At 39.5% G+C, this 14,669-nt stretch overlaps 1 protein-coding gene across 16 annotated transcripts in view; it reads left to right on the top strand.

The window, feature by feature from the left end:
* Positions 1–14,669, top strand: part of LOC112555665 (leucine-rich repeat and calponin homology domain-containing protein 2-like) — a 62,035-nt gene that overhangs the window by 29,968 nt on the left and 17,398 nt on the right. For 12 of the 16 annotated variants that reach the window (XM_025224125.1, XM_025224117.1, XM_025224114.1 and 9 more), the window contains 5 exons: positions 347–1,015; positions 3,012–3,122; positions 3,610–3,761; positions 4,581–4,694; positions 13,211–13,402. In XM_025224125.1, coding sequence (XP_025079910.1) covers positions 347–1,015; positions 3,012–3,122; positions 3,610–3,761; positions 4,581–4,694; positions 13,211–13,402 — 1,238 coding nt within the window. The remainder of the gene's footprint in view (positions 1–346; positions 1,016–3,011; positions 3,123–3,609; positions 3,762–4,580; positions 4,695–13,210; positions 13,403–14,669) is intronic. The other 4 variants (XM_025224126.1, XM_025224123.1, XM_025224128.1 and 1 more) reach the window with 3 other exon arrangements.

Below are 14,669 nucleotides of genomic sequence, written 5' to 3'. Positions count from 1 at the left end.
CGTGTGGTTGTGTGACCGTCGTATCTTGGACTGGCGTCATTGGGTCTCCTGTGTGTGCTGTTGTGGGTTTCTCGCGTGCAACATTACTTCCACCACCACTCTGCTACTGCCACAACCACGACAACTGCATCTGTCTCCGTGACACTGCTGCATTGGGTGCTGACATTTCTCCAACTTTGCAATGGAACTTTTACCTGGTTGGTTTTGCTGTGCATGCTGTGGTACTAACACAAACTAACTGGAATTGCTGTTTGTCAACTGACCCATACATGACCTCGAATTGATTTCATGATGGCATCACAATCATGTTTTCCTTGCCTGTTTCCTGCATATTTCTGTGAAATAGCAAGCTGTTGTTGGTGAACTGGATGAAAGCAATATGTTGGCTATAAAAGCTGCAGAAGCTGTGAGAGAGCAGAGACAAGGAAGGGATGGCTACAACCATGGCGGTGCCCACATTGTTAACCATACTGCACCAGAGGGGGAAAGAATTCGGCTTCACTCATCACCCACATCTGCTTGTCCCCAGTCACCTTTGACCCTAGGAATCAATGGAAATCATGCCCCAAGCCTTCCAGGCCCCAGCCTCATTGCCAACTCAGCGCAGCGGGCCAGACTCCCAGACAGAGACTTTTCACAGGTCCTACCCGCAACCTGTCCATCACCTGGTCCTTATCAGTACCCCAATTATCAACAGCTTTCTCAACAGAGTTATCGTCCCCCCATTTCTCACATGCGGTCAAGCTCACCTAGTCCACTCTCTAACAGTCAGAGCCATGCTCCGGCAGCTCATATCTCCTCACATCCCTTGCATGGCCGACTCAATGACGTTCACTCACTGTCGTATTTACAATCCAGTATACCCCTTCCACAGAACCAACAGAATGAATTCCGTCCTCCCCCTATACCCATAATCTATGTTGATGATGAGGAAATAACACCCCCCGTGACCCCACCTACCCCCCTGGCTCAACACCAAGCACAAGTCTTGTCCTTAGAGGACGAGTTTTCTAGGGTTAGTGCCTCGTGTGCATTTTGGATTAATCTTTTTCTTTCTGTCTCTTACCTTTGCTCCAACTCACGTGTTTAATGTTTGTTTGGTTTTTGATTGGTTTGTTGTTTGGTTAATTGTATCTGTTCACCTTTATTATGCAGTTTAGAGTAATCTTCCAATGTCTGCAAGCCATTTTATTTTGTTTGTGCATGATAGAGTATTGTCTTTTTTGTCCTTTACACTAATGTATTTAAATTGCTAAAGATCATGTCTTCCCTTTGCCATTTAATTGGTTCATGTTTGGTCACACTGTGTGTCAGGTTGTTGTTTACCTTGAGTAAATGTATTTATTTTGATGTCTTTTCCCCAGTCTGTGAGCCTGTGTGTTGATGTTTTGTATGTTGTGTGTTTTTGTCTCAAGTATTTATTAATCTTTTTATCCCTGTGTGGGTTCTTTGCCCAATTAGGAACTGTCAAAGCATGTTTTGTATGACATTTCAATCATTTTTCCTCACTCATTTTTCTTCCACTATTCATTCTTCTGTTTTTGATCTCATGAGTAATATTACTTGCTTATCACATTAGCATTTACTGATTCTCTTTCCTGTAATTTTGTTACAGTGAATACTATGTGTAGTACATATTCTTATCTTTTTTCAGTCTTAAGTCTAAAGCTATGAATGTTGCTCTTGATTGTGTTGGAATATGCTCTTGAACATGGATTGTGACATTAGTTGACTGATGACATGACCTATGCTATTGTTGTAAAGTCTGTGCTGGTAGAAAATGCTTATCAGTCTCTAGAAAAGTAATATTTTAGCATCCAAAGCATGAATCATTAGAAATACATGCAAGTTTACCATCATAACATTTATTAAATAAAGCATCCTATTTTAAGTAAGCATAAATTATGTAAAATAAAATTAATTTTTTAAGGTTAATGAAAGTGAATTTTAATTCTGAATTTAATACTTTAAAGTTCAATGAAAAATGCATAAAGTAGTATTATACAAAAGAATTCTTAAGCTATGAACTTTCAAGTCAGAATCAAGCCCAGAAACATACTGAAGTATGCTTGTATTTGTGGACAGGCTATTGTATCTCTTCAACATACTGGTGTCCAGCCTTTTGGTGTTAAGCTCTTTTAAAAAAAATTGCACGCTTTTGCTGCTTGGACTGGTGCTTAAAGGCTCTTCATTGTCATGCATCCTATAGTGGTCTGATTGTCGGTGTAGTTGTACTTCAAGCTTGAGGAAGAACCTTTGTACAAAGCTAAACAGCATGGCAGCTTGCAGCTGAACTATTCCATATCCTACTCCCTACATTCTGTTTTCTTCAAATCCTGATGATGACCAACCATAGCAAAGTGTTTGTTGCTTTCATGGCATGAAGCAGTAAGTCGTCGTTGAGCCAGGTTTGATCTCGGTAGCCTTGGCTAGCCAGCAGCAGCACACAGCGCTGGGTTGATGCCGGAGGTACACTTGACGGTGGTGGGTATATCTGTAGCTGGACAGGGTCCACAGGATAGGCAGCCATGCCATTACTGCCCACATCATAAATCCCATTTTTATTGACATGATTTTGATTTCTAGAAAGGTGGGGATAGCTTTCCCAAAGTTTTATAATTTTTAATGACAGGCAAGAGGAAGCAGCCTGGGTCATATAGGTTGGACAGAAATGTGTACATAATTGACTTCATGTCACAACTTAGACAAGAGTAACACACCAAAATCAGAAGAACAGAAATGTGCAGATATATAATAAGCTGCATGGTTTTTTAAAAGCATTTTAAAAGTTATTAAAAAATTTTAAACATAGAATATAACATTTTAAACATTTCATTAATTATTCAGAATGATGCTTTGTAAATATAGCGGTGTCTTGTCAGTAGCATGCCATTCATTTGATTTTTTTTTTTTTTTTTTTTGCCAGCAGAATTTTGGTGAAATGCATGTATTTGTGTAAAATGAAGGAGGTTGGTTTTTTTAAAACTGGCTTTTCTGATGGCTGGTCTTAGGAGCTTCAACGACAGAAAATGGAGTATGAGCAGCGCAAGAAGGCTGCTGAGCAAATTCGCCTCCAACAGGAGGAGAAGGAAAGAGAGGACAGGCGAAGGGCTGCTCTCAAGGTAGATAGGCGTTTTCCTCTTCTTTGACATTCAAATGTTTGGTAGATCATGGGTATCACGCACATTTTTTTTGTCCTTGATGATCTTGGCAGTTTTTCTAGTTTATTCCTGTTTCTTAACAGTTTGCCCCTCGTACCTGCCACCTTAGGCCCCACAGCAAAGCTCTTGGGTGTATAAGAAAAGCATTCTTGCAGGCTGTGTCCTGGGTTATGCATGCCTGTGCCACATGGACACAAATCTGTAGTGACATGTTAATGTTTGGTATGCAACATTCATTCCACTTTCTGGAAAGAAAATGGACACCTTCATGAGGGGCTAACAGTAGTTTTTATGCTTTCTCTGGAACGCCTTTAATGGAGGTTGTGCCTGTCGCTGAGTCCCAAGTCAGGGAGATTTTCACAAATTCACCATATACACAGCTGTGATTGCACAGGTACAGCATGTATTGTGATAGGTGCACAGTTAAGATGACTATATGTGGGCCCAGGTGCAGGAGGAACAGCGTGCCTTACTAGAGAAGCAGAAGCAGGAGATGAAGCTGGAGGCTGAGCGGCGACAGCAGGAGGAAAATCTTCGGTTTGAGGAGCAGCAGCGGTTGCTACGAGAACAAGCTCAACAGGAGGAGGAGGCACGACTGCGGTCAGTCAAGTTTTATGGCTGGGAGTGGGTGGGTGTGGCTGGTATTGGTGAACAGCTCTGTACGACTGCGTGTGTTGGTGGTGGTATCTTGGCATAACCTGTCATATAGTTTACTTCCAGAAGACAGGCAGATGTCCTGGTAATGAACTGCTGCAGAAGAAATTCCCTTGCTTGTTTATCTACCTTGATGTGCAGACGTTTTTGCAGTCCCTAACAGCTCTTTTATATTTTCCCCCAAATAATAAGCTTCTAAGACTTGATAAATATGGTTATAGCCTCTGACAAAAGGAAGAGAAGAAATACAGTCAGTATGATGTGTCCACTGTCAAAAAGCAGCATGGTCGAGTTGCAAAGATGTTCACATTGTCAGCAGGAGGCAAGGTCAGACTGTAGAGATAATGTTTACACCAAGAACAGACAGCAGCACTAGGCCGGTCTTATGAGGATTGGGATCTGGAAAAATAATGATTCCATGGGGATTCTGGGTATTCAGTCCTGAATTCACTCCATGCAGTGGCATCTGTGCACTGTTCTTTTGGGCTAATATTGTAACAGCCATTAGATAAGGAGTGTCTTTAGTCCACATTTCAGTTTGAGAGGCTTTTTCTTAAAAATAGTGGGGGAAGAGATTCTTTTACTGCATCTGATATCATTTTCAGTCCACATTTATACCAGGATCAAATTAACATATCTGCAGAGCTAGCATGTCTATGGGCTATGAATGAGATGTAAAACCTGCTTTACATTTGATGGGGTTGAGGATACTTATGTTTTGCATTCTTCACCTTACAAGTCCTGTATTTTCTTCTTCGTTTTCAGGGAAGAGGAAGCCAGAGTGCAAGAGGAGGCCAGAATACGAGAGGAGGAGAAGGCCCGAGCAGAGGCTAAGCAGCAAGAAGAAGCACGGAAAGGCAAGGCTGCAAATACAAACAAGTATGTTGAGTTCTACTCACAACCTGATATTTTACACAACAACTGCATAATTTCTATGCCCTTGTGATTAATGCATGACATGAAAAGAGAAAGTGGATTGTGATCTGAAAATAATAATACACTTCAGGAAATTGCAAGGAGAAAAGATTTTCATTTTCTTTCATTTTGGGAAGTCGAATGATGCACAAATAAGGAGTAGACATAGGACAAGGTTTTCATGCACGTTTGTCTTTTTATGTGAATGCCAGTTTTATGGGTGCTTACAAACTTAACCCTTGCATGATGGTTTAGCTGCTTGCTTTACTCGCCATAATCTCATAAATTACTGACAGAATCTGGTTGCTGTGTAGTTTGCTGTTCCTCTTGTAATCTATAACAGTTATTTATAAAATTACCATACAACAGAATTTTTGTGCTAATGTTCATGTTCACGTGCACACATCTCTCACAAGCACATGCCTGCATGCAGACAACAATCCTTCCAACCCAAAATGCTCAAACAGTGTAATTCAAAGATTGAACATTAGTCTTGTAGAATCAGGCAAAGTAATATTTACTTTTCGCTTAAACATCAATTTTCATCTCACTCTAAATTTTCAAGAGGATACTAGCCAGAATCAGGATTTTGAAAGGTTAGAATTATGGTTTTCCTGCAGTAGAATCTTTCCCTGCACTCTATGAACCAAGGGAGAACACCCAATAGTTAGGGAACGTGCATTTGTGAGGCATATAGATCATTTCAATCTTAGTTGTTTTTTTTTCTCCCCATGCGTGTGTTATCCCTCAGTTCTGATTCATGGTTCCCCGCAGTTTGGGGAAAATCTTTTATTTTTGTTTGTGAGTGAATTTTTTTTTCATGCATCAAAATTATGTTTGCATGAAATTATTCCAGTTTTGTTTTCATTAGTTTTCGGAGATGGAAGATATTGTCCAGGAAAAGATAGGCCTTGGCTCCCTGCTGCTTGTCTACACTTTTATGTGACAGTCATGTCTGCATTTATTACAGCTGTTACCCTTTTCAATGAAATTTTACGGGTGGTAGGGCTGTGATTGTTTGCCTTATGTTTTTGCATGTAAGGTGTATAAAAAATATATATTTCAGTTACTTTAGCTCTTTCTCTGCGTTGGTTTAAATGCTGTTGTTTGCTGTGTTAATGGAAGGAAAAAGTCGTCTCGCCGCTCGGCCTCTCAGACACCTAGCAGAACTGCTGCTGCAAGTGGCAGGTATATGTTGGCATTGGGAATGTTGCTGTATGATAAACTTACAGCAGTCAGTTGATACCCAGAACGCTAAGGCTGCTCTCCCTTACTTACGCTGTGGCAGTTTGGGGTTACTTGCGGTTGTTATCCAGACATTTGAATGGGAAGGTGTTATTAATCTACTTTTGCACTTTCTGTTTAAGGTTTATTTTAAGATTTATGCTGCTAACCTTTTTAGTTGCTGGGTGTGTGCAAGACTCCATGTGTGTGTTATTGCAGATATGCATGAGTAAGTTCTCCCAAGAAAGTAGCTATATAATAATACAGCAAATAACTGCTTTGTTAGATTGACAAATAGCAATACGCTATACACGAGCCTCTTTATGAAAAGTCAGCATCATTACATTACCGTTCTTTCAAATATTTTGGTCCAAATCTATTTCCTACATATGAGATAAACTTGTGCCAAATTTAGCCATACAATATATTATTTTACTTCAAACCAGTGAAACCTGGAAGATATGGTTGGAATGGGTACATAGTTTTGAGTCATGAGGGAGGTCAAAGAACTCCACGGAAAAACCAAATATAGAGACCTGCATCAGTGTAGCTGAAATGAGTCCTGCAGCTTGGGAGAGAACATATTCTTGTCTGCTCAGAGATGTGAAACAGGCAAAAGAGAGAGAGTTCTTAAGGATTTGGCAAATTTTTATGATCATTATTTTTCCATAGAGAGAAAGTGTTCATTGTGTAAATAAAATAATAAGCCTGGTATTTCTTCCTCAGTGTCCGTCCCTCTTTTGTAACCAAAAATTGTGTCAGGTGGTATTGTAGTAAAAGAGAATTCTCAAGTTTAATGTTTGCAAAAGTATTTTTGTCCAAACACCACCAGCATAGTAGTACTGCTATCTTTGAAATTCCACAAAATAAATGGCTACTTTTACTGTAAATGTTCATCTTCTTTTCATTTTAGTTGTAAAATTTGGAATAGGCTTGACACCTGAGGTCATAGATGTTTTTGCATGTCCTGGTGATGGTATGCAATGATTTTATCCCTGATCCACCCAGTGTGTATGTCCATTTGTGTGTGTGGAGAGAGAATGAATGTGGAAAGAGAATATGAGATGAATTGAAGGGGTTGGGGTGATGTGCATCCTCAGTAAGAACAGTGAAAGATTCTCTAAATGAAGGAAAGACACATAGAGCAGTATCCATGCACATGTGAAAATAGACACACAGCAGTGGCCTTTTACATGTAAGAATAGATACACATAGCTGGGGCTTTGTATATGTATGAATAAACACAGCTGTGGCCCTCTGTTTGTAAGGACATACACAGCAATCAATCTGGTATGCATAAAGGTAGACTCAAGTTTGGTCGTATGTTAAATTGTTGGTTGCTTTGTAGTTTTATAAGCACTGCGCATGAAGATCTTCTTCACAGGGGGACATGCCATTCAAATATTCAGCTATTAAAAAACCGCAGTCAATGGCCCATATGCTTATAAAGTTATGAACAAATGTTGATCAGTGGCCATTTATAAGGACAGACCAAAAATGAAGAGTGAAATTAGTGGTTTTGTGCATGTAAGGAGAGACACAAAGAGCAGTGTTTAGTTCTGTAATGAGATGGTTTGTTATATGCAAAGAGAGAGATAAAAAGCAAGACATGGCTCGGTATATGTAAGGACAATCATTGCAATCAGTAGATCTGTATATAACGATAGTCATAGCAATGATTGGTCTATATGTGAGGATAGACTTCAAGAGCAGTTGGTGGCAGCATATGTGTAATATGGGTCTACAGATTATATACTAAATATAAGAGATTGAGCGTAATCAGTCCTCTGCATGTGGAAAGACAGCCTCACTTACTGAGGTTTCAGACTATTGATGCCAGCATGACTATTTCCTAGCAACACCAGCAAAATAGCGGCAGAGAGCAAAATGGCCTTGCAGGTGGTAGGAAAATCTTTTCTTCCATGAGATGCTGCAGTTTCATGAGGAGCCAGCATTTATGGTAGTAGGCAAAAATCTGGCTTCTGTCTCCCTGCCAGAGCTGACTCACCTCAAAGGATTGAGAAGGGGGAGAAAAATAGGAAGTGGTGGAAGGCAGAGGGTGGGGGGTGGTCGAGAAGGAAGGGGAGGTGATAGAATACCCCTGTTTGCTCCAGCCTTAATGAAACCTTAATGTGCATCAGAGGAAGTGGAGAGAAACTTCCTAAACATGCCCTTAATGTTACACAGGGAGAGGTGCCTCTGTGTATCTGTGTGTGTTGGCTGGATGGTGTGGGAGAATTACTCCAGTTTAATTCAAAAATCTTGTCAAAATGTCCTGAAGATATGATATAGTATTCCTGTCAGTCTCTAGGTGTTTCTTGAGCACTAGGATATGGTCCATTAGAGTGGCACACCCCAACAGGGCAAGCACACCAGAATGGCTGATGCTGTCTACTGAGGGATGTTGGGAGGGATGTGGAGTGCGGGGGCTCAGTGACGTAAGGGTTGTTTTGCCTCTAGACCACAGCGCCTTTGAGAGGCAGGCAGCAGCTGGCAAGAATTGAATACATTGTGTGACAGCTGTCTTGAAAACAAGATAACCAGAGGTGAATGAGAGACCGATCATATGTCTGCTTGAGAAGTGGGACAATTAAGAGCTCATATGAACCAAGTAATGACACTGTTGTGTAGAATTATTGAGTTCAGGTCTGTTGCATCTTAGTCATGCCTGCAGGCAGTCTCATTATGCCAGCTTACAACTGCAGTAACTGTCACTCCAGTATTTGGAATTGGAATGTAGCAGATTATGCAAATATTTAAGGAAGAAAAAGTCTGTGGTTTTTCATTGGAGGTGCTGACATTTAGCTTGACCGAAAAACTGTTTCTATACCTAGCAGTTCAATGGTCTTTGAGCTGCTGGGGACACCCACATACCTGCATTAGCATCCTGTGCTCTCATTCACCACTTTCACCCCCTACACCTCCTTAGAATACCATTGCACAAGGCACACAGATATCATCTAAGGGTGTGTTGCTGTGATGTGAGGTTGCTAAGAAAGGAACATGGTAAATACAGGTCCCTTTTCTTGTATGCGTTGGCAGCATGCTGGGAGGGCCGGGGTTGTGTGCATGAGGGGTGGTTGGGAGGGTAGGTTGTTAGGAGCAAAAGTTGAGGGGAAGTTTTCCCTCAGGGTATCTGTTTTCTAAAATTGGTAGAGTGTTGACAGAAGCCCCTAAAAACATGTTTAAAAAGTGCTTTCTTAGTCTGATTTATGTCAGTTATCAGTTTGTTTTCACATCACCTGGGTATCATCACCTCCTCCCCCCCCCCTTCTGAAATTAAACAGTTTTTTTCTTGTAAACTGTGTAAACAGGTAATGAGGGTTAAACCCTGTGTGTGTGAGAGTGAGTTTATGTGTGTGGGAGTTAGGGTAGAAGAAGGATAGATAGAGAGAAAAAAGAGATGGAGACATAAGTACTAAAAAGCTATTAAAAGATATACCGGGAAGGCTGCAAAAGAAACATTAATATTTCCTATTGAAACATTGACCACTAATTAGTACGGTTACTCTTCGTCTACCTTCCCCCTGCCCCTTCATCACCTCCACCCCCTCTGTCAGTCTCACTTGGAAGCTGTCCTAGCTGTTCACCTTTTCAATCTATATTTTGCTCATGGCTGGGGGAGTGTCTCAGGTGCCAGAAATATTTGCATGTTGAGGCTGCTGCTGCCTCTTCCTTAAGATGTGAAGAGGCAAAGACAGGGAGCTGGTGATGGTATGGTGTTTCAACTTTAGCTGTGTGGTAGTGTAAACTGCAGCAGGCATCCAGTTTTGTGAAGGTCATTTACCATGACAACAAGTCTTTTCTAGGCTGGCTTTAGTGTAAATATGAGCATTGGAACCGCAGTCTGCTATGAGAAGTTTTGGTTAGCATCACAGGTAAGAGGCATCACATGTTGTGGCTGTAATCGTGTGAGCATGTAAAAAAGAAAGGAGGGTAGGAGTTGTTTGCTCATTTTGATGAAACTTTAAGATGGTGATATGAAGAAATTTTCCATTAGGATTCTCAGCAATGTGTGCATGATTTATGTTCTTTTTTTGTAATCACCCAAACTAATGTCAAATTAAATTAATTTGACAGTCCTCTCTAGGTCTACAAATCCTCTCAGAATCAGACATTACTTGTGACACAATCTGCCTTTTGAGGTCAGACAGGCACACAACTCACTGCTGGAGACCTAGATTAGGTGTATTTCTTGGCTCGCCTGGGAGTTTGAAACCATTATTTACTTGGGATATGTCATGGAGCCTGTTTTTTTAGGCTGTCAGTTTTGGCATCACAGCTGACATATTCGTAAAATAAAATTAACATTGTTAGACCAAGAGCTGTAGTAAAGTCCTTTATAAATCTTCTGTGGAGTTCCTCTAAGTTTAGTTGAACTTATTAAAGGTGTGGTAGGAGAAGATAATGTTTCGACAGAGGCTAATAGATGGCTACAATACCTTGTTAGCATAAGCTCCTCATATTGTTTACAGTCAGTAATATTCAAGATTCTTTATTCTGTCACCCTGTAAGGGGTATTGAGATATTAGAAATATATCAATACATGTTTACACACATTCCTGTCTTTATAAATATAATCTATTGTTTACATACCCACGCACACACTGATTGGTTTATGACAGCTAATTAAAAAAAACAACAGCAGCAACAAAATAAAAAGGAAAAATGGGAAGCTAATTTTTTCCACCATCCACTCATTCTTCCAGCCCCTCATGTATACTGCACATGTAGTCAAGTAAATTAAAACAACTGTAAAAAAAACAAAAAACGTACTTTTGTTCTCTCTCTCTCTGTGTCTTTCATATACATTCTGTGTTCTTTACTATTCTTTACTCCTTAGGAGAACTGTACATATTAGCACACTTCTGTCCATCCCAGTACACCCGCCCATCCACACATACACATTATCAGTTCATCTAGTTCACCATCTTTATTAAAAATACTATAAACAGTGTAAGATGGAATCATTACATGATTCTTGTTTATCCATATTCCACTTATATCAAGATCTTGCAGTGTTGTCTGGACAGTTATTAAATAGCTAGACTTAAGGATATTTGTTTCATGTGAGTTTAAGAGTATCCTATATACAGTGCTTGAAAGTTAATTACTATTACTTGCATTTGTCAATGTTAACCAGAAACTGAGCATTCTAATAACAATAATAAATGCAAAAATTTGTAAAGCCTATACTCACACTCCTAAGGAGCAAGCTCTTAGCGCCTAAGAGCAAGAACTAAACATGGACAGCATACGAGGGACAGGAAAACACAAATAGCATATGAACTATACAAGAATAAACAACCGTACTAAACGAACAATAAAATCAAATACAGAAAACACAAAGAGGAACCCAAGAACAAGAACAAGAGCTGAGAGTAACATGATATTGCAAAAGGCAGGGTATGACAAAGGACGAGCATTATGGGAAAGGTTGTTAGGAGTAATGTTTACGGAAGAGGTGTGTTTTCAGTGCGCGTTTAAAGGATTCAATAGTGGGAAGGTGGCGGATATGGACAGAAAGAGAGTTCAATTGTTTCGCTGCACAAAAACTAAAAATCCTGTAGCAATATGTTGTTTTATGTTGTTATTCTACTTTTAATGAAAAGACTAACTGTGAAGCGACCATGCTATCCAAGGTCTATACAAGAGGGAGTGGACCTTCTGACTTTGAGGATCATTTTGTAAAATCTTAGCTGTAGTTTAACACAAACATCACTAATTCCTGGTGCCAATAATTCACAATTGTAAGCAAGTATTGGGAGGACAATTGTTCAAGCATACCAAGTTGTATGTCTAGTGGCAGTTGTGATTACATTTTTTTTAGTTAGGCAAACATAGCTCTTGAGGCTCTGTCATATAAATCTTTTTGTGTTACAAGAAATTTGTTATTATAATTCAGCTTCAGGCCAAGCAACTATACATGTGTCAGTGCAGGCACATGCATCTATTTCTAATAAATATAACAAATGTTGTGGGGATTTAAATTGTATTTTCTGCTGTCTGTTGATGAAGTGATGGCAGTGATGAACAAAGTTAAAAATGCACATACATGCACCTCTTTAGTTCTAAAACAAACAATTTCTGAATTTATATTGACACACAAATACTGAACAGAGCTGACTGTTGTGCCTTCTGTCTTAGCAGAGGAAAGAAGACTAGACTAGAGAAAGCTATTATTACTATTTCTCCATTCCATATGCAGTTCTTGTAAAGATGCTTGCTGTCTATAGCTTATGTATTTTTTTTAAGTGCACCTTGCTTTGCTATAATGCATTCCAAGGAGAAAAGGTGACCTCCCTCTTCTGTCTGTCCTGGCTTATATAACTGTAGCTGGCTTTGTTTCTTCTTTGTATTAAGAAACTAGCCTCTGTGTACATGCTATCCAGGACAGATGTGCTCTTTGTTACTATTTTTGTACATAGGAGAAATACTGTCTTTGTACATAGGAGAGGTAGATACTGGCTTTGCCTTGTGCCTATTTTCCTGGGAGAGATGGTAGCTTTGCATCTTTGGAAAACTTTTAAAGGAAGAGATGCTGTATCCCTTCTTTTTCTTTGCTTATTTCTAGAGACTAGTGCCTCTGTATAATACTCTTGTAAATGGTTTTATGCACCACTTTTACTGATATAGGAAGGACTTTTTTGTTATATCACTTCTGCTGACAAGAGATATGGGAGATTTAAGTCACCAAGTACAGACCTGCCTTCGTCATGTCTCAGTTTACTATACTTAGGTGCTTTTTAGCTTGGCTGTAGTTAGTGTGCTTGAGGAACAGAAATGGAAGATGGCCTAGTTATTTTGCTATCAAGGAATTTTCTTACCTTTGAATATTATATCAGCACCTCTACTTGCCTCTCCTACCTGTATTCTTGTGTAGTCACTTACACATGTAAAGGTGAATATAAAGTTTAGAGATCACTCAAAAACTAGTATTGGTTCCTAACAGGCTTGATGTTGGACATATGCAGAGTAATAGGGGAGGGGGAGGGAAGTACAGTTTTGATATCAATTTCCTTTATTAATGCTGTTTGTCAAAACTCTTCAGGTATTCCTGTTTTATGTGTGGAAGTACTAGCATGATGCTTTTCTTTTTGGCTGTCATTGAGAGCATGATGTATGTCTGTATTTACTGGGCCTTGTTTTGCTTGGTGATAAAAGTTTGAGCAGTTTGTGTGCATGCCTGTATATTTTCTAGGCCCTTGTCTTGTGTTGTCTGGCATGCTTGCCTGAGTGATCTCCCTGTCTTACAGCTCAATCTACGAGCACCCTTTACCTCCCCACTGGGCTCAGCCAGTCCATGGGTCTTACCATGGTTATGGCCTCGTCCAGCAGGACTACCAGGAGTACCCCCTGTATGAAGAGGCTGCCCATGATAGCTATTTTGGCATGGCTGAACCCTATAGTTCTGCCCCTGATAACTGCCTCTCCGAATGGGAATATAGGTATGTTTTGCACTGTCATTGTGAACCACCTCTGTTTATTGCTTTGCTTTGCTTGGCTTCACAAATGTCATGTGGCCCCAGTTTATGTTTGAAAGAAACAGTTTATATTGTTTCAGGCACGTCTCTCTTTTCTCCTTTCCCACCAAAGTCTTTTCAGGGAGTGTGTGCTTGATCAAGATGAGCTTTCTTCATGTGTATCATTATGTGCTTGATCAAGATGAGGTTTCTTCATGTTTATCATTGTGTGCTTGCATTTGAGATGAGAGGCAATACTTGGCAGGGGAGATAACTGGCAAGCTTGTGCATAGCTGTGCCGTGATTACCTCCCCTCTCTGTAATAGATTCAGATGTTGAGCACATGTTTCCTCACCAAGGATTGATCGGATGAATTTTTGTTAAAAGTGTTACATGTACTATCTAGACAGATATCTTAACTGAGTTTTCCTACGGAGGAAGTATGCTGTCATTCTTTTCAGAATCTCAGACAATTTGTTTTCAGCACTGTTTAATGTCTCAGGAAGTGTGTCTGTATATGTAGGTATATATGTTAAAATGTATCAAATAGAGAGTGTGTATATACATATATGTGTATATATATTTAAAATGCTTTCTAATGTTTATAAGGCAGATATGTGTGAGTAAAGCATAATGCTTAAAATGAAAGTGAGTAAAAATAATGTTTATAATGAAGTTGCATGTGCAAAATTGTTCTAGCCTGTTGATAATCTGTTATCAAGTACTTTGTGACCTTTTCAAGAAAATTGAAACAAAAAATTTTACAACTGCTTTTTCTATTTCACAAAATAAAAATCAGACATGAAGATACAATGAGTACTTAAAAGGCTGCTAGTCAGAATGTTTGTGTCAAAAAGGGTAATTTGCTTTCTGACCTTCTGTTTATACAATAGTAGCTTTTTATCCCACAGCTTCCATCATAAAAGGTATGTTTGTGTTAAAAGGGAAGAGACTGCAGGTGCTTGTCATATTTGCTGTAGTGACTGGCATGAGAGGAAGATTGAAGCAATTAATATTAACACAAAGTCTGCGACATTCTCGGAGTTTTATGGGGGAAATGGAGAACTTGAGATAGAGTTTACTGCATATCTGTCTTTATATTCTTTTTGGGTCTCCCTACTCCCATAAAATACCAGTTTGTTGTATGGAGGGAAATGGCTGTGCAGATTTCTTCATAGGATGGATAATTTGCAATGAACAAAATTTAACATTTTACTTCAACTGTCATTTTAAGTCTGCATCTGGTCATTAG

This window comes from Pomacea canaliculata, linkage group LG14 (assembly GCF_003073045.1).
Source record: "Pomacea canaliculata isolate SZHN2017 linkage group LG14, ASM307304v1, whole genome shotgun sequence".
Classification (NCBI taxonomy): domain Eukaryota; kingdom Metazoa; phylum Mollusca; class Gastropoda; order Architaenioglossa; family Ampullariidae; genus Pomacea; species Pomacea canaliculata.
The sequence above is the reverse complement of the archived record's forward strand: the minus strand, read 5'-3'. Positions and strand labels throughout refer to the sequence as shown.